This window comes from Oryza glaberrima, chromosome 2 (assembly GCF_000147395.1).
Source record: "Oryza glaberrima chromosome 2, OglaRS2, whole genome shotgun sequence".
In the NCBI taxonomy this organism is placed as follows: Eukaryota; Viridiplantae; Streptophyta; class Magnoliopsida; order Poales; family Poaceae; genus Oryza; species Oryza glaberrima.
The window spans coordinates 7,633,973-7,660,340 of record NC_068327.1 but is presented as its reverse complement, the minus strand read 5'-3'; the positions used below and the strand labels follow the sequence as shown (position 1 = coordinate 7,660,340).

Below are 26,368 nucleotides of genomic sequence, written 5' to 3'. Positions count from 1 at the left end.
ATCTTGACAACAGGGGGAGAGATATATTAATTGAAAAGGGGCCAATCAGAGAATTCAATCTACTGTTCCCTTCAGATAGTAGTGGTAGACATTTTTCGTATGCTTACTACTCTAGAAAGCTGAGCAATGGTGAGGTGATTGATAGAAAATGGTTGGTTTACTCTAAGCATGTGGACAGAGTATATTGTTTTTGCTGTAAATTGTTCAAATCAAATCAGAGCAAAAGTTTGTTAGCTTCTGATGGATTGAAGGACTGGAAGCGTCTCAGTGGAAGACTCAAACAGCATGAGAACAGTGTGGAGCATATAAAAAACATGAATACTTGGAATGAACTTAGGTTGAGGTTAAGCCAAAATCAGACAATTGATGATGATTTGCAACGGGGAATTTCAAAGGAGAAAGAGCGTTGGAGACAAGTTTTGATAAGAATAGTTGCTGCAGTGAAGTTTCTTGCTAAACATAATTTGGCCTTTCGAGGATCCAATGAGAAACTTTATCAAGATAACAATGGCAATTTTCTGGGCACAATTGAAATGGTTGCTGAGTTTGATTCTGTGATGCAAGACCACATTAGACGCATTCAAAATCATGAAGTTCACCATCACTATCTCGGCCACAATATTCAGAACGAGCTAATTTCCCTTCTTGCTCAGGTTGTGAAAGTTTATATTATGAGGGTCATCAAGGATGCTAAGTATTTCTCTATAATATTAGATTGTACCCCGGATGTCAGCCATGAAGAACAAATGACTTTAATTGTGCATTGTGTCAATTTATCGAGTAATATTCCAAGAGTCGAGGAGTTCTTTCTAGAGTTTTTGAAGGTGGATGATACATCGGGATTGGGGCTTTTTAATGAACTGATGAAGGCATTGGACTCCCTTGAATTGAATGTCAGTGATGTGAGAGGACAAGGTTATGACAATGGTTCTAATATGAAGGGAAAACACCAAGGAGTTCAGAAACGTTTGCTTGAAATTAATCCAAGAGCATTATACATGACATGTGCATGTCATAGTCTAAATTTAACTCTATGTGATATGGCAAAATCGTGCAATAAAGCTATTTCGTTCTTTGGTGTTATACAACAAATATATACACTATTTTCATGCTCGACAAAAAGATGGAAGATTTTTCTTGAGAATGTTCCACACTTGACTGTCAAATCAGTGTGTAATACACGATGGGAGAGTCGAATAAAAAGTGTCCAAGCTATTAGATACCAAACTCCCCAAATAAGGTCAGCTTTGTTGGAACTAGAGAAAGCTTCTACCGATGACCCAAAAGCTGTGAGTGATGCTCAATCTTTGGTCACTGCACTAGAGAATTTTGAATATTTAGTTCGAATGGTTATTTGGCATGATATATTATTTTCTATAAATATGGTCAGCAAGAAGTTGTAGTCTGAGATTGTGCGCATGGATGCTACTCTCAAGCAAATCGAAGGTGTCATATCATTTTTCCAGAGGTACAGAAATGAAGGCTTCACTTCTAGTATAGATATTGCAAAAGTCATTGCATCTGACATGGATATATAACCAAAATTTCCTACAAAACGTCAAGCTAAAAGAAAGAAACATTTTGATGAACAAAATGACCAAAATGAAGAACAACAATCAGTTGTGGAGTCCTTTAGAGTTAATTACTTCCTAGTCATGATTGATGTTGCAATTGCCTCATTGACTAGTCGATTTGAGCAGTTGAAGGCATTTGAAAATGTGTTTGGTTTCTTGTTCACCTCAAAGAATTTGAAATCCTTGGATGATACTGATCTATGGCAGTGCTGCACTAATTTTGTAGAGACTTTTTCACATAATAACTCATCCGATGTTGAGCTAAATGACTTCTTTTCTGAATTAAAAGTGTTGCAAGCGACTTTGCCAGATGCTTTGAAGTCAGCACCTGAGATTCTTGAATTCATTACAGCTGCAGATTGCTATCCAAATGTTTTAGTTGCCTATCGAATCCTCTTAACTGTGCCTGTGACAGTAGCCTCAGCTGAAAGAAGCTTCTCAAAATTAAAGTTATTGAAAAACTATTTGAGATCAACCATGTCACAAGAAAGATTAAATGGCTTGGCTATGTGCTGCATTGAGAAGAATGTCTTGGAAAATATTGATCTCGATACCGTCATTAATGATTTTGCATCAAGAAATGCCCGAAGGAGTATTTTTTTTATGAGAAGCAAATGGATGTCTGTCATTTTATCTTTTGTCAAGTATTATTAATGAAGTCCCTAGAGCTTGATCCTAAGTCAAGAATTCAAGGTAACCATAGTAATTCCATTTTAATGCTCTTTTGGTATTTTTAGCAACATATATAGAGGATATTATCAATATTTATTTTCAGCATGATTAGCGGATGAATGCTTTAAAAGTATACTTTAAAAATCCAAAGTGCATATGTGTATATAGAGAGAGAGTGTATGCCTAAGGGCCCATGTCATGGAGTTGGCCTAGGGCCCTAAAATATGTAGAGCTGGCCCTGTACACAGTATAACGCAGACACTCACCGCACGGCAAATCCTCGAGATTGATGAAGTCACCACAGGCGCCTCGCTGACGCAGACACTCACAACGCACGTGCACTCACCCTTATCAACGCACGCACACAAACCCTACCCTATAAGTATCTTCGAAGACTGGGCTGGCAAATCCTCGAGATTGACAAAGTCACCACAGGCGCCTCGTTGTTGACGGGTACGTCGTCTACCACTGAAAGCACAACGCCGTTAAATCCTGAAAAAGTCGCTCTCATGAGGAGTCAAACCCAGGACCTTATGTGCTACTGAGGCTCTTGTAACCACTAGGCTACAGGCCCTTTCACATGTGTTCACCTTAATTGATCAATTGTATTGTTGTTTTACCTGTCACCTAGGATATTACGGAGGCAGTTTGCTTCAGATTTTACCCTACTAATTGCTTACTGCATCCTAGCTAGATACTCCCTCCGTCCCATTTTAAGTGTAGCCATAATTTTCCGTGCCCAATTTTAATCGTCCGTCTTATTTAAAAAAATTTAAAAACATAAGTCATGAATAAAGTATTGTTCATATTTTATCATCTCATAACAACAAAAATACTAATTATAAAAAAAATTCAAATAAAACGGACGATCAAAGTTGGACATGGAAACTCATGGTTGCACTTAAAATGGGACAGAGTGAGTAATTAAATTGAAGCAAAGTTTTCTCCATATCAATGCAGTTGAAGCACCTCAACTGTAAAATAAAAAGAGAGGAAAAAAAAATCTAATTTACCACCTAAACTTTTGGCATAGTACAGTTTAAACAAAACCCCCACCCCTCCAATATGCACACTCACTCTAACACCATACACCATACATTTGTTATCATATACTCTTCATTCATTCCCAATGAATTATCCCTTAACTAAATCCAGAGCGACTTTGGTGCCACGTGGCAGTAGTTTGACTGATATGTGATAGTCATGTTAGCTAATGCTCCTTCCATTTCATAATGCAAGACATTATAGCATTTCCCGCATTCATATAGATATTAATGAATCTAGAAACACATATGTGTCTAGATTCATTAACATATATATAAATATGGGCAACGCTATAAAGTCTTACATTATGAAATAGAAGAAGTAATAACAATAAAATTGGTAGGGCTCGCCTATCAGTGTACATATTATCCCCTCTTCCTCTTTTCTCTCCCTCGTCCTTAATCTCCAATCGAACAACAGCTACATTGATAGCCACCCACCACTAACATCTCTCGCTTGGCCCTAGGCTCGACCTCAGTGGTAGAGATCAACACCGTTGTTGTCACGCCCCGAACTAGCCCCGAGCGGAACTAGCCCGTGACGTTCCAAATTAACCTGTTAATCGATACCAGTCCCAGGATACAGTGCTGGTATCACAGGAAGACAGAATATCACAGCAACAGAGGTCTCTTTATTATAGAGTAGGAGTACAGTCATGTTGGGCTGCGGACAGATCCCGAGCTCACAACTGCATTACAAAAGGGAAGCGGAAGCCAAGACTTGGACCAAACATCATAGGCGTGACTTGGGAACTAGGCCGAAACCCTAAACCTCATCGTAGCCGACTTGCTCCTGGAAGATCTCCTCGTCAGCGGGATCCACTTCATCTTCTTCAGCAACTGGGGGGGATTATTTATATAGAGCAAGGGTGAGTACAGGAGTACTCAGCAAGCCATGGGAATTATGCGTTTAATGCAGGCTTTAACGGGAAGGCTGTTGTTTTTGCAATTGATTTTTATTTAAACTCCTTTTTGAAACGACTAAGTGAGTGCTTCTCAAACGACACGGATGAGACAGTGCGTCTCGTCCGGTCGGAGTATGTGCAATGTATCAGTCTTTTGATTTGATCAAGGTTGGCACCCGGCCAACAGCTTTTAAACGGCCACCCGGGCCTGGCTGATCCCATCAGCCGCAGATTTTCCAAACATCGAACCCAATCCACAACAGCAAATTTCACAAAGCAGTAGTCAAACAAAACTACGCTAGGAATCACCTCACATCCGCCCATGACCGTGGGCACGGCTGTTCGAACAGTTTAATAACCTCTGCAGAGGGGGTTACACTTTACCCACACGACATTACTAACCCGGATCATCCAGCCCGTGCAGAACGGCCACGACTAGAGACCTTAAGGCTTTCATGACAAGGCATTTCGAAAGCCGACACAGGTTCACCATATGCTAACGAGAGGGGTCCCAGACCAACACCAGATTAGGTCCCAGACCATACTGTGCCAGGAAACCCAGGGGTTCTCCCCGACACCACCCCGTTGAATCCACATGTCTCTTGGCATCATGGCTCCCTCGATTAGCTAGTTACTTAGCCAGGGGTGTCCCATTCCACCCATGTGGTCGCACTTGTCTTATGTTCGGATGAAATTCCAAGGAAACGGTCCTTAAGTGCAAGAGCGGGAAACCGTACACCCGGTACGTTCCCCGGTCCGCGATTTTTTTGGAAATTCATTTAGTTCGCAAGCACCGACCCAGGTGTCGGGTTTTCCAAGTCTTTTGTAAAACCCAAGTTTTACCCATGGTTGGATATTTTATATTTTGAGGGGGGTGTTCCGATGCGCGTACCCGAAGGCCCGTGCATCGAAGCACAACAATTAACAAAGGAGGTTTAAGTGTTCAATAATTCAGGGAGGGTAATTGCAGCAATTAGAATTGGGGGCCGGCAGGCCGTCTCGCAAGCCGCGGCCGAATTACTTGTGTAAATCCTATTCATGCAATATTTCCGGAAAAGAAATACATAGATTTAAATTATAGGTGCAAGATGATCAAAGGTGACTTGCCTTGCTCGAGATCTTGAACTTGACCTTCGAAATCCTCGCACTGCGGGTCTTCGGGCTCCGAAACTACACGTGAAACGGGACAACTCAACAAACGGCGAAAATAAAGCCCTATTAATGACCTCTAAGCGTGCCATTAGATAGATCTCGAAATTTGAGGAATTTTGGAAGTTGAATGGAGTCAAACGGTCTTACGGTTGGGTAGATATTGAATTTCTAAGATTATTGGATTTTTGGTCTAAAGAAAAAAGGATTTATTTAAATCCTTTTTGAAAAGAAAAGAAAAGAAACGAAGGAGGGAGGGGAATTAGACTTCCCTCGGGTGGCTAGGGCGCGGCCCGAGAGAAAGGGGCGGCTCGGTCGAGCTTAATGGGCCGGCCGGCCCAAGAAGGCGGCCCAAGGCGTGCGCGCGGGCGGGGAAGAGAGAGAGAGAGAGAGCCGGTGGGCCAGGTCCACCTTGCGTGGTCCCGGGTGGGACCCGCTTGTCAGCGGCTCGGCTCACCGTGCGGAGGGAGCACGCGGCGCGGCGCTAGGGTGTGGAGCGGGGCGCGGTGCATGCGCGCGGCTCGCGGGGGGTGCAGATGCAGCGGGCCCACGCGCAGCCTCACGGCTCGCGGTGAACCGCGAGCGCGAGCGGGGCGGAGGGAAGCGGCGGACCGGGGTCAGCTTGACCCGGTAGCGGCCGAGGTGGCGCCGACGTGGCGCCTACATGGCTGCCACGCGGGCCGGCGGGAGGTAGACGACGACATCGGCCGGAACGGACGGTGGACGGCAGCGGCGAGCGGCGGAGCGAACCACGGCGATACAGGCGAAAGCGAGCACACCGGGAGGTTGCACGGGACGAGGGGAGACGAGCCAACGGCTCGGATTCGCCGGGGAATGCTCGACGGCGGCGGATTGCGGCGGCGGCAACCGGCGGCGAGGGAAGGGGGAAACGGCGACGAGGCGACGGGAGACCGATTCGGGCGAGCTAAAGCATCTACGCGACTCCGGAAATCCGTTGCTAGCATCGGATTGGGCGGAGCTACGCCGAGCGAGGCCGGCGACGAGCGGGCGCTACGGAGCACGGGCGGTGACGGCGGCGAGCACACAGCGAGCGGCGGCAACGGTCGGGGCGGCGCCAGCTAGCTACGGGGAGGCTACTCGTGCTACTACCTGAGTCTAAGGGAAGGAGATGGAACGAGGAGGGAGAACGGAGGGAGGCACTACCGTGCGGAGTGATGGGGCGCAGTGACGAGGGGCCGACGGCACGGGAGTGATCTCTCCAGCCTCGGGCCGGGGAAGAGGAAGAAGACGAGCGCCCGGAGTCCCCTTCCGCGTCCTAGCGAGCACCGGCTCCTCCGGCACACGCGACGGCGGCGGTCGTCGAGAGAGACAGAGGGACGGCAATGGCGCGGGCGAAAAACGGGGAAGATTGGGAGGGAAAAAGGAAGGGAGGGCGCCTGGGTTTATAGGGCGGCAATGTCGGTTTGGAAACCGACCTTGGGCGGTCAAGGCGCGAGCTGGCGCTCGGCGCTCGCGGCCAAAACGGCGACAGAGGCGGATGACGCCAGCGGGGAAGAGAAAAGGAAAAAGGAAGGGAGAAAGGGGGCTTGCCCCTTGCCTCTTTGGGAAAGGAAGGAGGGAGAGAGGGTGATGAGGAGGAGCCCTGCCTCCTTTCCTTGGAAGCACGCGCGGGGAGAGGCGGGGCCGAGTCGATGATGACGGCGATGACGGCCGGGCGGTGTGGAGCGGAGCGGCGACACAGGCGGCAGGCGCGGACAGGCGCGGCAGAGGCTGACGGCGGCGACGACCAGGCGGTCAGCCACCACGGCGTGGGCGCGCGGGAAGCAACGGGCGGCGCGGCGATTTGGGCGGCGTCGGCGGGAAGCGGCAGCGAGGGCGGAGGGCGCTCGGCTCGGCGCGGCTCACGCGCACGCGCGCGCGGTGCACGGGCAGAGCAGGGGAGAGAGGGAGAGAGAGAGAGAGAGAGAGATGGGGAGAGAGGGAGAGATAGGCCGAGAGGAATTCGGCCCATCGAACCTGAGGGAGGCAAAATAGACTTTTGCGGAGGGATTTGATTTGGGAAGGATTTGGATTCGGGATTTGAATTTGACGATAGATCGGGGATTCGAGATCTGAGATGGCACGGTCACTAGACAACAAGCAAAGAAACAGATTTCGCAATTAGGGTTTTTAGAAATTACATTTTCCCGCTGGGCGCCACGACGGAACGGGCGCTACAGTTGTCTCCAGCACCAAGCTCCACCTCCTCCGTGACCTTGCCTGCCAGCGTCTCACCTCCTCCTCCCTATCTTGCTGGATAGAAGATGCAGCAGCATCGCCTCGAGTTTCATATCCACGTCATGTCACTATTGTCAGTTGCATTGTCCTGAGCGTTGGGTCCCTGCCCTGCGGCAAGATCTACCTCCATGTGGGTCTCACCGTGCTCTACCTCCATCATCATCTCCTCGAGGTCCCTGCATCCTCCTTCTTCTCCGGCCGACGAGAGAGGTGTCGAAGTGAGAGAGTGGACATCGCCAGATCTACCACCTCCACCCTTGTCGCCGCTTTGCCTCCCTCTCTATAACTCCATCCCCCGCCTCCCTCATCATTCACAGAGAATGGCTGCCAGTAAGCTCGTTGATGGTGGTGGAGGGGAGAGCTAATGTAGGCCCCTCCATTCTCTTCGACAAGTAACACAAGGCGAACATGTGACATGTAAGGCAACGACATGTGGCAATGGCATGGGAGAGAGAAAGATGGGAGGGTAAGAGATAAGATGTATAGAGGATGATAAGTGGGGCTGAAATTATTTTTAAAATTTATTTTCTCAAATGCTAGCTAGATTAATATGTGGCCAAACTGCCGCCACACGTACGCCATGTAGGACTAATACCACCTTAATGTAGGTTAGAGAGGGTAATTTGTCTAGTTTGAAGAGTTTGGTAGTAGAAAATATCTATACTAAAATTGAGGGATGTAAATCGAACTACCTCAAAAGATCACGGGGAGGGGTGTTATTTTGGACTTTTTCCTTAAAGATATGTATAGTGTCAAAACTTACTTTAAGCTTTGATACTACCAAAATTTTTGTTGTGCACTAATTCAAATTGGCCCGTGCTACACCATTTGGATTTTCTTTTTGATTCACTATTCTGATCGTAAGAATGTTTTTTTGGGTGAATAACCAATAAGATCGTTGAACTTTCGCTTCATGATAAATTTAGTTCTTGAAGGTTCATATTGCCAAAGAAGTCCCCAAGATTAGTTGTGTTATTAATATAGTCCTTAGACCTACTTAAAAAAACCGCATGAACATGCCATATCATCTATGCATACAAAGTCAACATTTAAATGTACATTCTACTCTTACATTTTCATAGTAAATCAAAAAGAACGATTGAGAAAATAACAAAAAATAGTATGGCAATTAACCATTAGCAAAAAAAAACTATTAGTAACTAAAGAATTAACATTTTCCTTTGTTTTATGATATCTTTCTTCCTTTTTTCTATTTCCTTTTTTTATAAAAATGTAAGGATAAAATGGATATTTAAATGTTGACTTTGGCTGCAAGACTTCATGGCATTTTCAGTGGGTCAAAGCCGCATGACAATGTTTAGGGGCTTATTTGAAATTTGGATAATATATAACAACGAACACTGATTCAACCCCTGAATAAAAGTTCAAGGACCGAATTTACTATTCACCCCAGTTTTAAAATTTCTAGCCGAAATGATCTATCATTTGTACCTATCGCCCACCACCCTTAGAAATAGACGTTTCTAAGACATAAAACCCTACTGTAGATTAATTAATATTATTCACTAAGCTGGCAATCTGCAGCTATGCACGCACGCTAGATGGACAAAATTAAGAACAAAGAGAGAAAAATTAAGGAGGGGGATATATAAAAACGACGAACTCTAAACCCTAAACCGTCAACTAGTAGCTATGCGGAAACGAAAAACGCCAAGGCCGGCCGCAGGGTGCGCTGGCTGAACAGAACAACACACATGCGGATCGAGATCGATTCGGGTGTAAGTGGTACACGTACGTTGATGCGGACACGGACGAGGGACGATCCATCGATGGATCGATGTGGACTGACTGATCGACTCGCCTCGCTGCCCTGTTAAATTAGCTGGTGCTCGCTTGGAACCTACCTAGCTCTCGGTCTAATCAGCCAAAGAAAAAGCTAAATTTTAAATTTTCAAGCTTAATTTTGAGATATTTTCAACGTAGTTTCTTTTTCAACATTGGCTTTTAAGTCACAAAAACACATTTATAAAAGTTTCACCTGCAAATTCATTTTTATTTTCTAATAAGCCTTTTTCTTATTAGAGCATCTCCAGTAGAGGTTCTAAACACAGCCCCTATACTAATTTTGAGAGTTGAGACTTAAAAAATCAGGTCCAACAAGGCCCCTACTAAAGCCTCTAAAATAGGAAGGCCTCCAAATTATCCCCTCAGGCCCCCAGTCCCAGGGGCTTTCTCCGCAGCCCCCATCCGCGGCAGAGACGCGCGGGCACTTCTTTTTTCACGTGAAATATCCCGCTAGCGGCGCCTCCACGGATCTACGCCGCTCCTCCTGGCCGGCGCCCTCCTCCCCTGCCGACGCCCTCATCCCGGGTGGCGCCCTCCTCCCTACCCGTCACACTCCTCCCCGGTAGGCCTCCTCCTTCCCAACATCCTCCTCCTGGCCGGCGCGGCGGCACCCTCTCCCCTGCAGGCGTCCTCCCTGGTGCCCTCCTTCCTGGCCGGCCACCTGCCCACCCGGCAATATCCTCCTGGATCCTGACACCCTTCTCCCTGGCGCTAGTTGAAGGTATCATGTTTTCATTTTTCCAGTGGATTTGTGGATTGAGTTATATGGTAGCACCTAGCGTGTTCGAGAGAAAAGTTGTCAGTACGAAAATGTATATTTGGAGAAGAAATGGGTAGGAACTAACCTTCCACGATGAGATGGTTTTGTTGTTTTATTATGTGATTTTGTTTTCCTCAAATGTTTGACTGTTAATTAATACAATAATTAATCTCATAATCCATATGTAATTATACTTTCTTTGGAATGATCTGATTGATTTTTTCCTGAATAATCTAATTTATTGAAAGTAGGTTCCTAATCTTGTAGTTTCAGAAATATGAAAAGTAGCCATGCATACGCGTATAGGAAACATAGTTTGGATAGTAACTCCTTCATTGACAAATGAAAATCTGAATCCATGTATAATATGGTCAGGTGAGCTCATGTAATGATGATTGATTTCAAGTAGTTAAACAATTGCATTAGTAATAAGGTCAGCACAAAAAAAACTGTAACTGAAATTAGCAGGGGGAAAGATAAATTGGATCGAGCTAATATGGTTTTGGGAATTGTAAGTTTTGGATAGTGCTATATGGTTTTCAGTGTGATTTTCAATATGCATGACTTTGAGACACTGTGCCAGCTGAAATCTTGTGATCATATTCTAGAGGGTATGGGTGTAGTGCTGCTTAATTTCCTGAGCTACACAATTTTATTTGTACCGATGTTAGTTATATGCAGGTTCTTCGAGTAGACTGTTAAAAAAGAGAAAAAATAAGCTGCTTTGGGGTGCTATATGGTTTTCTTTTTAATTCAATTTTTTAGAGCTCTAGCATAACCTGTTCTAAATTCTAATGATTGGAAAATTTTGCTACCATTATGCATTCTACCAACATATATTAGCTAGTATCTGCCATTTTTCCTGAGATTGATTGGAGAAGTTGTCAATTTATCTACTTATTGCAGTGACTAGATTGTGATGGCAAATGAATGTGATTCCTTTGTGTGCATGATGTCCGAAGAGACCCATGTTGAGGCATATTCCTTGCCAATGCAAAATGAAGACCTTCATACTTCAACAAATGGTGCAAAAGGAAGAGCCAAAAGATCAAGCAACTTTAATCGTAAGGAGGACATTCAACTGTGCATTTCATGGCAAAGCATTAGCTCGGATCCTATTATTGACAATGAGCAACCAGGGAAGGCATATTGGCAAAGGATTGCAGAGCACTACCATGCTAACTGTGATTTTGAGTCTGATAGGAATGCAAACTCTCTTGAGCACTTTGGGATAACATTCAGAAGGAAGTAAGCAAGTTTCAGGGCTGCTACGAGCAAATTGAGCGTCGACATCCAAGTGGCATACCACATCAAGAGCTTGTAAGTTAAATTGTTTATTCATTATTATTAATAACAATCTTGTATGTATGTGAACTAACACTTGAATTTTGCTTCAGGTTCTTGAAGCTGAGGCATTGTACTCATCCAATGCATCGAAGAATAGGGCATTTCAGTTTAATCATTGTTGGCTCAAGTTGAGGAATTCTCCAAAGTTTCAAACTCTAGAATCCCACAAGAGGCCAAGGTCTAGGAAGTCTTCCACCCCAATTGAGAGTGCTGGTGAAGAAGATGAAGAAGGAGATGATGCTAGGAAGAGTACAACTCCTGATTTATTATAGCCAAGTGCTAAAAAAAGACCAATGGGTAGGAAGCAAGCAAAGGAGAAGATGAAGAATGGAGAAGATGGACCATACAAGGAGGCGATGAAAGATTTGCTTGACGCCAAAGAGAAAGAAGCTAAAGTGAAAGAAGAGAGATGGAAGGAAACTAAGGAGATTCAAGAGCGCAAGCTCTTATTTGCTGAGCGTAAGTTAGTGTGGGATCAAGAACAGAAGATCATGTTTTGTGATGTTTCCACATTGGAACCAGATGTGAGAATATACGTGTTGGCTATGAGGACACAAATTGCAGCTTCAAAGGTGGCTGCCCTCAATGGTGGATTTGATGGTAGTAGTGGCTTTGGAGGTGAGTTTGGTGACGGTAATGGAGAAGTTTGAGCACTTCGATGGAATAAGTTGGATCGTTTTGGATGATCCACGTGTCCTTTGCTAGTAGGATATGTCATTTCCACGATTGGTTCTTGGAGTCCTTTTGTGTTAATTTCTGCAATTATCTAAGTGTCATTTGCTAGTAGGATATGTACTACTTTTAGATTTGTTATTTTTATGATCGAACCATTCATTCTTGTAGGGTGTGTTATTTTTAAATTATATAGTGCATCTCCGCAAAAAAAAAATAATGCATCACTGGGTTCACATAACCTATTGTGGTGATATGGAGACATACAATGACATGTTGGTGAGCAATTTTCGTTTTCATTGGTGAACTATAAATTTTGGTTGCATGTTGTTGTATATGGCATTCTGCCCACACCATATTTACATGTTTGAAAATTTTGATTTTGGATTTGAATTGTGGCGTTTGAAATTGTAAATTTAACTATGGTTCAATTATACGCGTTAGAAATATTTATGTTTAATTATTGTGGTGTTAAACATAGTGTAAACAAGGATTGCATGTTAAAATAAAGAGAAACATGAGTAGGGGCTAAGAAATATGGGCTATTGCTAAAGTTGGAGGTATTTTTTTGGATCCTTGAAAGATGGGGGCAGCCCTCATTTAACTTTTAGGGGCTTTAAAATAAAGCCTATTGCTGAAGATGCTCTTAGAAAATAAGACAAACGATGGGGACCTTACTGTGATGGCCGGCGATGGGTAGGGAGACACACACGTACTAATCTCACTAGCTTCTTCTTTCACGACCTAGCAGTGTCGGAGTCAGAAAATTATTAAAGGCTAGCGTTAGTTAAGATAGAGCTCAATTGATAGTATTGAATCTACACGATGATTTAACAAAATTTAAACTAGATTCTGGAAACATGTATAAGGCTCAAGCCCCCCTGTCTATTGAAGTGGGATTGAGATTTATATGGTTTAGGAGTTTTTATCCGGATCAAAATTTTGGTGTTTTAGTTTTTTTATCTGGCTTTTCGATTTGATTTTCGTATCAAAATTTTGGGTGGGTGGTATTTGAAGGTGGTTATGAACTACTGCTGTGAGAAATGAGGAGTTAGGAGTACGAGTTTGTTTTTAAAGTAGCGGAGATAAGCACTTATAAGGATGGAGTTTGCCGAAGATTGATACGATCGGTCCATCACTACAATCCTATTTAGGGCCTGTTTATTTCACAAACAAAATTTTTCACGCTGTCGTATCGAATGTTTGGATACATATATAGAGTATTAAATATATAAAAAAAAACTAATTACACCGTTTGCCGGGAAATTGCGAGACGAATCTTTTAAACCTAATTGCGTCATGATTTGACAATGTGGTGCTACACTAAACATTTGCTAATGACAGATTAATTAAGTTTAATAAATTTGTCTCGCGGTTTCTTGGAGGAATGCAATTTGTTTTGTTATTAAACTACATTTAATACTTCAAATGTGTGTCCGTATATCCGATGTGATATGCAGAGGTAAATTTTTTTGCCAACTAAACAAACCCTTAGCTTTGTAGCTCGATTGATCCTATATACTACTGGGTAGGGGGCAGATCCAATATGGTTGGCTCAAGCCCTGCCCCCAACCTCATTGGATCTCCATCTCCATGGTGAGAAGGAGAAAGGGAAGGGAAAAGAAGAGTAGAGGAGGATGGAGGAAAAAGAAGAGAAGATAAGCCTCCCTCCATTCAATCCTAAGGCCCATCCCTTCATCACGGGCGTATAGCTTCGTCTTGTTGGCTAGCAGCAATGGATAATTGTATATGCATGGACCAACAAACGAGTAACTCATGCCTCCTTTGCATGGTAGACGACCGATCCTCCCTCAAAACTTCCCATGGCGATCGAATTAAACCAGCTGGGAGCAGAGCATTGGCACATGCAACATATTTGGAAGGTTGTGAATGATCGGTAGTAGGGACTAGCAGGGAGACGACATAAGACAGAAAGATCTGTAGATCCTGTAAAGAGTATATATATCAGGATATGCATGTGTGCTACTTTTGGCTGATTTGCTAGAAAACTTTCGCAAGTTTTTTTTTTCTTCCAAAACTTTTAGATTTGTCACCATTTAATCGTTTCGAGATTTGTGCATGAAGAAAAAAAATGCTAGAAAAAGAAATTTTCACACATGTCACGTGTAAGATCCCAGTGATAGCTAACTAAATAATAATTGAATGCAAGTTTTATATATTATAGTTACAGTGTAGATGTAGTTACAGTGCAGTTAAAATATAGTTATATTTGAAAGTTCTCGACTCAAAAAAAAACTTGCTGCGATTTTTTAATACTCCCATATCTGGACTATGCTGCTCCATCATGCATGCGCCTAATTACCATGCCGAGAGATTGATCGGATTATAACTGAGAAAATTAAAGATTGAACTGCTGTCATATTGAAGCTAATAGGGCTCCTTTGGACTAAAGGATTCTCATAGGATTTTGAAGGATTCAAGTCCATAGGATTTTTTCCTACTTGGTTGTTTCGTTTGGATTGTTTTCCCATAGTTCAATTCTATTAGAATTTTTCACTTGAGCTCACACCTCATTTTATTTTTCCTTTGAAAAGTACAATGCATCTTCTCTTTATCTCTCTTCTCTCTAAAAAGCTATTGAATTCCCGAGATATTTTCCTGTGAAACATCCAAACACATTATCTTTCTAATATCAGTGTTTTGGATTCCTATGGAATTCATCTATATATATGATATTTCAATCCTGTGTTTTCTTTTCTATTTTCGTGTTTCTAAAATCATGTGTTACAAAACGAGACAAATAAAAAACACATGATTAATTAAGTATTAACTACTATAATTAAAAGAATGAATTTGTTTGATTTCTTAAGAGTTTTTGATACGAAACCCTAGCAAACGCCAATGTAGTTGCTGGCAAAAACAGCTACAACCTGCAAAGGCTATCATTGTTGCATTGGTCTTGTACTACGAATTTGGATAAACTCTTGGTCTAAATTTATAGTATTATGATGTGTCACATCTAATAGTAGCTTCTTATATTTTGAGACAATGTTAGTTTTTTTAAGGAATTAGTACTGGTTATTGGTTATCATCCTAGGTGTTTCACACTTGCAAACCCTAGCAAACGCCAGTGTAGTGGCAGAATAAGTTCACCGGAGGTCCCTCAACTTAACCACGAGATTTTTTGAGGTCCCTTAACCACAAAACCAGAAATGTGCACCCCTAAACTTACACAAACCGTGCACTTAAGGTACTATGGCATTATATATGAGTGGTTTCGCTGACGTGGCATCCTAGTTAGCAAAAAGAATAAAAAAATACGTGGGACCCACATGTCAGTTGCACATTTGGGTCCCACGTATTTTTAAAATTCTTTTTACTGACTAGGATGCCACGTCAGCGAAACCACCTATATATACTGCTATAGGATCTTGAGTGCACGGTTTGTGTAAGTTTAGAGGTACACATTTCTGGTTTTGTGGTTAAGAGACCTCAAAAAATCTTGTTGTTAAGTTGAGGTACCTCCGATGAACTTATTCCTGTAGTGGCCGGCGTGGCGAAATCCAAGTCTCAGCACCATCAGCATGAGCCTCGTTACCTCTTTGATGGGCTGACCAAATTTGTTTGGGCAAATGGGCCTAATTGTCGTCCCAAGTTTTCTTCATTGGGCCGTGCAAGTTTCAGAAAGGGCCAGTTAAACTTGGATCCAGTTCTTCTCCAACTAGATGGGCCCTTCTAACCTTAAAGGCCTAAACCCACCCATCCAGATGGAGTCCATTTCTGCTTAGAATTTTCTTTTTCATTCTGAGAGGCAGAGACGCATGCAGAGTCTCTTGCCAATATCTATCTATCTATTATATACTTAAAAGTCCTTTAATCTTTCTATAAACACTACTAAGTTACCATGTGGCGCTCCTACAAACACTCCTATATAACAGAATCCGTTTATACTTACCTAATAAAAAGAGTCTGCATACCGGGAAAACGTACGATGGGGCCGGAAAAAATATACCTTTACGTACTATATTCATTTGAAAAACAAAACAAAGGGTACGTACCGTTTACCGATGGAAAAAATACATTTACCTACTGTTCATTTGAAAAAAAAAGGACGTACGTTAAAAAAGCTATAAAACCCTAAAGAAAAATATATGTACATGTCAGAATCATCATTAAAAAATAGACGATCTTTTTAAAATAGGATTTTCTATAAAAAAAATAAAATTTATTACTTCACAAATATGGTCACGTGATGCTTCTACAAGCACTCTTAGACCGTCATTTGGCACTGTGTAATCTCGCCATCGATTTTTATTTAAATTGATAGACATGTTATGAACAATAGGTGACGAAAATAAACTAGACGCTAAAATATATATCTTTATCAAAATATAAATATTGATATGATACTCTAAAGATTGTTACGGTTGTATGTATATTTAGCGATACATTTCTTAATGATCAATCTCACTCATTTCAAAAGAGAATATTTTATATATTCCATAAAAATTTAAGCAGTACTGATTAACACTATAAACAAATTGTCTCTACTCAAAACGTAAAAAAAATTATGGAAAGAATTATTTTCATCACATCTATCTTCTCTTTCTTTCCTAAAGGGCATCGAGCAGTTAGCTAGTTAACACAACTATAGGAGGGACGCAAATATGATTGAGTTGAGACAGACTCAATGGAGGCCACCGTTGACAATAGTACTCAACTTCCTACATACTAATGCAATAATCTTTGAGGGTGCTGATAGTGAAATAAGACTTAGAATTATGCTCCACACTGGCTTTGAGAGGCACAAGTACGTCGCTGCGAAACCCATGTTTGAAGGCACTAGAGAAATAAATCCTTGGTAGCTCCACCCATTAGAGGGTATATTCATGTCTAATTTTTAACAGTGTTATCCCTTTAACCAATAGAAGCGGTATTTTTAGAATATTTTTTTATAGATTTAGAAATAAGAGTTGACAAACATTTAGGTATGTAGTGGAGATTAATGTTTTATGTATTAATGATTAATAGGCTTACTTTGGTGATACATATGTAGTTCCATTTATTAAAAAGGCATCAAGCAACAATGATAATTAGTAATGGTGATAATAGGCGAATTTACGTGTAATCTAGACAAAAGTGATTTTTGCTTGAATATAAGAAACATTCTTATCGTTTATCAAAGTCTAGGGTCAATTTAGCGACAAAGACTTTTTTTAATTATAAGTTGAAATCTACCATTTATAATATGCATGGTGAAATATGACTTAATTCTATTAACATTATTTCTATAGATAATAAATAAGGTGCCCGCTCATATGCGTGGGCTTTCTTTCTAGTTTACATAATAATACAATAAAAAATTTGAGCAAACCCGTGGAACTCATCGAAAAGGTTTTTTTTTTTACCTTCTGATTAACCTCTGGTAAAACCTCTGTAAGGAAAGGTTGAATTATACATACCATTTAGAATTAATTTCTTGGACTGAATATCATACTATTTTATAAAATTTGCATGTTAGTATGTTACTCTAAAAAATCCTGCTAGTCAAGGGTCTGTTCGGTACCCATAGGTATGGTTGGCGCTGCAACAGCTGCTACAATGAATCGATCGTTCATTTGTATGGCGCTGCACGGCAGCGGCAGCTCTGGCCTTCGAACATAGCCCCTCTCCCTTTGTTCATGTAGTTTTAGCTAGTGGAAGACACGTTAAGAAAATGTTAAAAGATTTCTATGTCCTCGTTAATATAGCAATCTAGTACTATATTTGTATCAAAAATATAAGAATCAAATAGAATATTCTTAGTACAATATATCTAGATAGGGAGTAGGTAACATCACATCCGATCATAAGTTCTTATATTGTGAGATGGAGGTAGGTGATAGATGAAATTAGTATTAATATAACTATGATGTAAGTATCAGTTTTTTTGGACGGAGAGAGTAATAAGACAAAGGGAGCGTTGTCTTTTGAGACAGAGATAGGCCCTGTTTAGATCCCACCCTAAAATTTTTCACCATGCCATATCAAACGTTTAAACACCTACATGAAGTATTAAATATAGGGTAAAAAATAACTAATTGCACAGATTGCGACTAATTTGCAAGACGAATCTTTTTAAGCCTAATTGTGCCATGATCTGACAATGTGGTGCTACAGTAAACATTTACTAATGACGGATTAATTATGCTTAATAAATTTGTCTCGTAGTTTACTGACAGATTCTGTAATTAGTTTTTTTTTATTAGTGCATGAACACCCTATGCGACACCCTATATAATACTCCCTCAGTTCAATAATAATAATATAAGGGATTTTGACTTTTTTTTCTTGTACTGTTTGATCATTCGTCTTATTAAAAAAATAGAATTATTATTTATTTTATTTGTGACTTACTTTATTATCCAAAGTACTTTAATCATAACTTTTCGTTTTTTATATTTATACAAATTTTTTAATAAAACGAGTGATCAAACAGTGTAAGCAAAAGATCAAAATCCCTTATATTATGGGACGGGAGAGTACTTGACGTGATATGCCGAAACTTTACACCGTATATAGTGTGAAACAAATGGCGGTTGGAAAAAAAAACTCTGGAATAGTATTGGCGACATACTGAAAACAAAGTCTAGTGGGAATCAATCAATAATATCAGCTGTCCAATCAATTGCTGACTTTGAAGTACAGTAGTATTTGTGTAAAAACTTGTCTACGTTACCTATGAGACGTTGACATGCAATACACCGAGTACTAGACTACTCCTACTCACATGAATTAGTAAAGTAATTGTAGATATTTAGTAGTAGTAAAGTAGATTTCGTAGGATATTGTTCTCACATGAATTTATCTCTTTTAAAAAAAATTCAAATGCAAATCGTAGACCATGCAGCTGTTTTCTTCCCAAACAGGACCACGCAATTCACTGTACTTGTATTGAAATCGACCGATCCTTAGAAAAAACACTAAAAAGGATTCAAATGAAAACGTGCGCGACTTCTCTATATTCGAAAAAAAAAAAACAGGAGTACGGAGTAGATAACAGTGGGAAGAATTTTCTTAAAGACCACGAATATTTCATTAAGCAGATAGAAACATCCGGCTAATGTAAAATGGTAGGGAGATTCTAATTAGAATAGTAGTAAAATTTAGCCCGATAAAATACCTGCAAAAGGACCTTTTTGAATTATAAGAATGAAAAAACATAAGAATAAAAAAAATATAGGATTCTGATAGAAAATGCAAGTGCAAAACAAATGATTGCAAACTACAGGAAAAATGTAGAAAACCCGTTTGATTGGACCATAAGAAGAACACAAGAATCAGATAAGAGAGATAGACTCAAAGAAAATTTTCCAAAAGATTGTAGCTCTTGCTAAGTTTTCTTTAAGATCTTTATAAGATTGTCCATTCCGTACGTATTTCAAAGGATAGGGTAGGATTCAACCCTCTATTTCAAAGGCTTTCATAAAAAAAATCCTTGAAAATTAAAATCCTTGAAAATTTCTATGTTTTTTCCTACAGAGGAAAGGGTCCTTACTTTTATTCACATAGTTGTCCATATTCATGTTCATTTTTTCTTCCTGTCGGCGGGGATACCCATAGACCGAATAGTATGGGTATTGGGGTACGTTGCTACGATGATCTATACGATTCTACATCGAGCAAACAAAAAGACAAGAATTATACTGGTTCAGACCCCTCGTAAGATAATAGTCCTAATCTAGTTTATATGAGATTGATATGAAAATCCACATAGTACAATAGAGAACAACTGATTCTGAGGCTACCAGCGAGATCCTTGTCAAGAGAGTCTCGACGTGATCTACTGGCGAGTAGGCTTCAAGTACTCTGGATTGCTTCTATGGTGGCGGGTTGGCTGGTGCTATTATTCGATACCCTGGACCCTTAGCGGGTATGTATTTATACCGTGAATCCCCTTAGTCTCCAAGTAGAACTCGGAAACCTCGGACCCTACATGATATAGTATAATCCTAACCCTTTTCTATCCGTGAGGATTATTTCTATAATCTCTTGTCGATTTTCTTATCGTATACGGAAGTCTATCACGCATACGAAGGTGTGACGTATCTGTATATTTCATAAATCATTGAATTAATATAAGGTACCTTATCCGTAACCATGACACCTTCCTACACTGTTTTCGCCTTTCAGACAAGGAGGATCCTTTTTAACACGGCTTTTGAAACTTCTAAGGTGTATTCGCTAATCCTCTTTCTTATCTTTTACTCTCTCATTTTTCGCGCACTACTTCCCAAAATACCAAGCAATATTATTTTTTTACAAAAAAATTCTATAAAATATTGTTTCAAAAATCATAATAATAATATTAGAGTCAATTGTATTGGTGGTACGCAAACTTGTTAGATGTGTGTAATTTAGTATATAAACTTGTGAAATACCCGTTTCAGTACGTGAACTTGTCTAGTTCGTGCAAACGAGGACCAAAATATCATTGGCATTGCTTGGTTTTTCTTCATCTTTTTCTACTATCACTATATCATATTCTATTTTTTTTATTGAAGATGTGCATGTCTAATTGCAACCTTCTCAGATATATGTTTAATCAACCTCTAAATCAATAAGATTAGTCATGTAGCGTCCTTTTCGCCTTCCTCCGCACGCACCAGACAAGTTTATGCACCAAAACGAGCATTTTACAAGTTCGTGCACTAGATTGCACCTACCTGACAAATTCGTGTACTGATGATGCAATTTACTTTATATTTATCAAGCATTTTAACAAGTACTCCCTCCATAAAAAAACTTCTAATATAATAAATCTGTACATACTAGACGGGTACATCATTTCGTAGGTTACTTTTTTTTTTTGATAGAGGGATTACGTACTTAATTGTGCGCTAACTCGTTTTTCACACGGGAGGAAATGAGTTAGTACGAACAAAGTACGTTCGAACTAAACCTATGCCTAGAGTAACGGAAAGCTACAAATAATCTACAGGGCATAATATCCAATTTCCAAATTCCTAAAGGGGTAAACCAGAAAAAAAGGAAAAGATGACGGAATTCTCAATCCCGCATGGGAGATTCCAAGCGCCAGACTGACAGATTGACCTTGTCCCCCCCTCACAAACTTACACAAAACCCTTAAAACATTCAAAATTCACAAATAGCTCCCTCTAGGGGCTGAAATGTAAGACCTCGCTTCGGACAAGCCGACCCCGCCTGCTATTTCCCAAAACTCCAAGCCCTTGTATGAAAAAACGCCGTCTTCCTGTAGTGGGTGGTGGAAGAAGGGAATAAAAAAACAAAGAGGAAAAAAAAGGAAGGTCTCATCTCATGGTCGCCTAGCCAAGCCAAGCCAAGCCAACCTCCTCGCCGAGGAGAGAGAAGAGAGGACAGGAGACGAGAGGAGAGAGAAGCCGAGGAGGAGGAGGAGAGAGAGAGAGGAGGCCGCTCCATTTGCCCCCCCCATGGCCACGCTGCCGGGCGGGCCCCACCCCACCGGAGGCGGCGCCGCGGCGGACCCGATGCAGGTCGACCAGCCGCGCTCCGCCGCGGCCGCCGCAGCGGTCGCCCCCGCCGGTGAAAAGGTGAGCGGAGAAACTTGCGGTTGGTTTGCTCTGGGGGGGGGGGGGGGGGGGTTCCAGATCTGCGGTTTTGCTTGCTGCTGCCGTCTCTTCGTCTTCGTCTTCGTCTTCCGCGGCGCGTTAGGTGGTTTTGGTCTCCGCGGTTGGTTTGGTCCGCGTCGTAGATCTGTGGGTGTTCCGCTTCCCTGGTTTGCGCGCCGGCTCGTGCTCGGAGGTCGGAGGCGAGCTGAATTGGGCGGTGGGGGTTGACGCAGCATGGCGCGTTTGCTTGGCGGGGAGGGGAGGGGAGGGGATGCGCTGCCCTCCTCCGGGGTTGGCCTTTGCGTGTGCGCCATGCAAGCGCTTCTCCATCCCATCACCAGCTGCGTCCAAACTTGGACGGCTTGATGATACTAGTTTCCTAGTACTTATTTATGGTTGTTTATGGTTTAATTTGTTCTAGTGAGGGGGCAATTAGTTGGTTAGCGCCTTGGTGGTGAGCATTCAGTTGAGTTGAGCCCTTGAATGAGCGCGCGATGCGATGTTTGGTGTTGGGGCGATTAGCAAGGTTTGTAAGTCATCTGATTAGTCTTGTTGGGACTCTTGCTAGCTTATTGTTATGAATTCGTAGGGTAAATGCCGGTATGCAGTTAGTCTTGCAGTAATCAGCCGTGCCAAGTCAGCACATTTGTGTCACCTGTTTGGTCCAAGCTCCTTGAAATGAAGCAATCCAGGAGATTGTCGATAGTATGTATCGCTTGGATTTATAGTTCTAGTGCTATGGGATGGAATCATTAGTGATGTGCTGCCGCTTTAGATAATTGAGGCAGTAGATGTCATGAACCTGTTTGTTTTAGTGGTTTTTCTTTCTTTGTTGATTGTTGATGTTCTGCCTTGCCTCACTGGTTGTTGCTACATGACAGCACGGTGCTTCTCTTATGGAAGGGAGTGATCCTGTCACCGGCCACATAATCTCCACAACGATTGGAGGGAAGAATGGAGAACCTAAAAGGGTAAATTATAACATAAATGGAAGCCACAATATGTTATTCAATCTTATGTGTAAGGTTATCTAACTTGGGTTGATTTTTGTGCTCTGTAGACGATTAGCTACATGGCAGAACGAGTTGTGGGAACTGGATCATTTGGAATCGTCTTTCAGGTAAACTTCTGCAGTGTAACATTGTCCTCCTTTAAAGTTTATTTGTCTCTTATTTGGTATTTCTTTTATCATTCAGGCAAAATGTTTGGAGACTGGTGAGACTGTCGCCATTAAGAAGGTTTTACAGGACAAGCGTTACAAGAACAGGGAGTTGCAGATTATGCGATCAATGGATCATTGCAATGTTGTTTCTTTGAAGCATTGCTTCTTCTCTACAACAAGCAGAGATGAACTTTTCCTTAACCTGGTCATGGAATTTGTTCCTGAGTCACTGTATCGTGTGTTGAAGCATTATAGCAACATGAACCAAAGGATGCCACTTATATATGTCAAATTGTATGTTTACCAGGTAAGATGTTATTGACAATACAGTTGCTTACTACTTTTTGTTAGTTTCCATAGTTGTATTCATGATATTGATATTGCTTGTCTGTTCTGTATAGATATTCCGTGGTTTGGCTTACATTCATACTGTACCTGGAGTTTGCCACAGGGATGTGAAGCCTCAGAATCTTTTGGTATGTTCATTTCACGCTTGATATTTTAATAACCCGTGGTTAACAGTATCTGAATATAAGCTGATTCTTACTTTATATTGGTTTTAATAGGTCGATCCTCTTACTCACCAAGTCAAAATATGTGATTTTGGGAGCGCAAAAATGTTGGTGAGTTAATGCACATTTTAGTGTTGATTACAGATATTTATATTGGAGTGGTTCTTTATGATTTGGAGAGGGTTTAGTTTAGCAGTTTAATTCGCATGATTTAAATACTGAAGTAGCTCATTTTATTTTATTTTATTTTTGTATAGCACAATTCTTTCTGGTTTTCAAGAGGGTATATTTAGCAGTTTGATTTACATAATTTAAATTACTGGATTAGATCTTTTGTTCGTTTTGTTGCAAGAATATCTTCTTGCTGTTTTCATGTGGACAAATTAGAAACTGGGGAAAAACAGTGCATTTCTGGATCAACCTCACATTGCTGTATTTCTTTTTTCTTTTATATTGCTGTAATGCAACTCTACTGTCCTCATTTTGATCTGCTTTTCCATTCAATCGCTGGGCAGGTTAAAGGTGAAGCAAACATATCGTATATATGTTCACGTTATTACCGTGCTCCAGAACTGATATTTGGGGCAACCGAATACACGACATCAATTGATATATGGTCAGCTGGGTGTGTTCTTGCTGAGTTGCTCCTTGGCCAGGTTATTTCCTGTTTGTGGCTTCTTTGACTGTTTTTTTTTTATCAGGTTGACTATAGCAAACTTTGAACTAAACATCTTTTTTGTCCATTTTTCCAGCCTCTCTTTCCTGGTGAAAGTGCAGTGGATCAGCTTGTCGAGATTATAAAGGTAGTATGTTAGGCACTGCTCTACAGTACATGCGGTCTAAAGAAAATTTCTTAATGTTTTTCTATTTTCATAAACTGAATGAATTTTCTTTGTTGGTAGGTTCTTGGTACTCCAACACGTGAGGAAATCCGCTGCATGAATCCCAACTACACAGAATTCAGATTTCCTCAGATTAAAGCTCACCCATGGCACAAGGTATTAGAATTGTTTTGTTTACTTTAGCATTCAATTTTTTTAATTGATGTTATGATACTAGTGCATATTACAACCTGCAAATCCTATGCTGCAGATTTTCCACAAGCGGATGCCTCCAGAAGCAATTGACCTTGCATCACGTCTTCTCCAGTATTCACCAAATCTACGATGCACTGCCGTGAGTTTTCCATCTCATTTTGTTTGACTGATTCAAGTCAACTGTTGAAGCCATCTACCTATTAATGATTGCTCCAAATTATTAATGGCATTAGTTGTTTCGTTCAACTTGATTGGTCATGTTCCGCCCATCACTTTCAGTTTTCGTCTGTTAACATCTTCTATCAATAATCAATATATTTTATTTGTTCACGCATCCTTTATTTTGTGGGTATAAAACTAGTGTCAATCATTGGATTTGGGTTGGATAACACCAGTATGTCATTGTTAATTCTCTCCTAAAGGTGTACAGCATTTAATCGGATATTCTTGCAAAAGGAAAGATTATGTTTAACCCTTTATTTTGGATGTGCGTGGATGTTTTCGAGGAGGAACAGAAAAAAAATAATCAATATATTCGTTTATCTTTCTAGTTTCTACCAGTTTATTGATTTCAGTTTTTTGAACAAGAGGTTTATGGATTTCTCATGTTCACTATGTTCTTGTGAATATGGAGTCCACAACAATCTTACTTTTCATTCCTATAATGCTGCCATTCTCTGCCCTTGAATTTATATGATCAGTGTTTTCGAATTCATACCAGTGTAACTTCATGCAATATGCTGATTAATCACCATTACAATTTACAGCTCGAAGCATGTGCACATTCATTCTTTGATGAATTGCGAGAACCCCACGCAAGGTTGCCAAATGGACGTCCATTCCCCCCACTGTTCAACTTTAAGCAAGAAGTAAGTAATTTCTAGGCAGATATACCTTTCATGAACAAAAATACTAAGTTAAGATGAAAAGACCGACTTATGTGCCTGCTTGTTCATTTGCAGCTAGCGAATTTATCGCCAGAGCTCATCAACAGGTTGATACCAGAGCATGCTCGGCGACATTGTGGGTTCAATTTCTTGCCTGCTGCCGGACCATAGGACGGCTGGATGGTATTTTTACTTTGCGAAGCCGATGCTTGTTTGTGCCGAAGGGCAACTTGCATGTTCTCACATTTAAGGTGTAGAATCTGACCATTATTGGGAAGCTGAACATGAGCTGGCGCCAATGTGTTATATGAGGGGGGTGTGCTAGGCACAGCCAACCCATGTTAATTTAATGCTTCTCCTCCATTATTAGGAGGCCATGGTGGTCAGGATTAGCCAAGTACTGTGGGGATAGCTGGAGGGAATGGGGATGGTGTATTGTTAAGCTATTGAAAGGGATCAGATCCCAAGTACTGTACTACTTTCTCCCACGATTAATGTTGTAGTGCCCTGTAAGTGTTTCTCATGCCCTATTGTCGATGTAATTGTGTAAATGTTCCTAATGGAAAAAATCTCTTGTTATGATACCCCATGCCCAAACTTGTTTACCCCCCCCCCCCCCCCCTACTGGTTTCCTCTACCATATGGTTCAGAGAACTTTCCTCATCTGTTGGCTGCAAAGATGAATGTTGTGATTATCATTGTCACTGGAATACTAGGATAAAATTGTTGATAAATGAGTAATATATTTGAGGTCTGCATTTGTGAGTTGTGTAAGGATTTAGGGCAGGTGTCAGCACCAATCCTATATTGAGAGAATAAAAGCAACAGTTGAGAACCAATTGGTTGTGTCGGCTGGTCCTTTCATCAATAGAGATGCTGTCTGTTTAGTGTGGTTGAGCAGAACACTATTTATTTGCTTTATTATCATCATGCTGACACACCTGCTCTATTAATCTTTTATAGCTATTTTTTTTTCCAGTTGCTGTTGACTATGGGAAGGCTACAAACTTATAGAAGTCTGTAAACAAAGCATATACATACTGTGTTGTTTTA

The 26,368-nt window shown here is 41.1% G+C and overlaps 2 protein-coding genes across 2 annotated transcripts; both read left to right on the top strand.

Annotated features, from left to right (window-relative positions):
* The first annotated feature begins 11,597 nt into the window (after positions 1 to 11,597).
* On the top strand, positions 11,598 to 12,144 carry LOC127761154 (uncharacterized). Its single transcript, XM_052285396.1, has one exon. It carries the CDS (start codon positions 11,788 to 11,790, stop codon positions 12,142 to 12,144), a length of 357 nt encoding a protein of 118 aa, XP_052141356.1. The 5' UTR covers positions 11,598 to 11,787.
* A 9,282-nt stretch (positions 12,145 to 21,426) lies between these two features.
* LOC127762796 (shaggy-related protein kinase GSK4-like) lies at positions 21,427 to 25,899 on the top strand. Its single transcript, XM_052287288.1, has 12 exons — positions 21,427 to 21,699; positions 22,599 to 22,688; positions 22,778 to 22,837; positions 22,914 to 23,186; positions 23,281 to 23,355; positions 23,446 to 23,502; positions 23,907 to 24,047; positions 24,144 to 24,194; positions 24,294 to 24,389; positions 24,484 to 24,567; positions 25,196 to 25,297; positions 25,391 to 25,899. The coding sequence occupies exons 1-12, from the start codon at positions 21,580 to 21,582 to the stop codon at positions 25,484 to 25,486; spliced, it is 1,245 nt and encodes a 414-aa protein (XP_052143248.1). The 5' UTR covers positions 21,427 to 21,579; the 3' UTR covers positions 25,487 to 25,899.
* Positions 25,900 to 26,368: the final 469 nt, after the last annotated feature.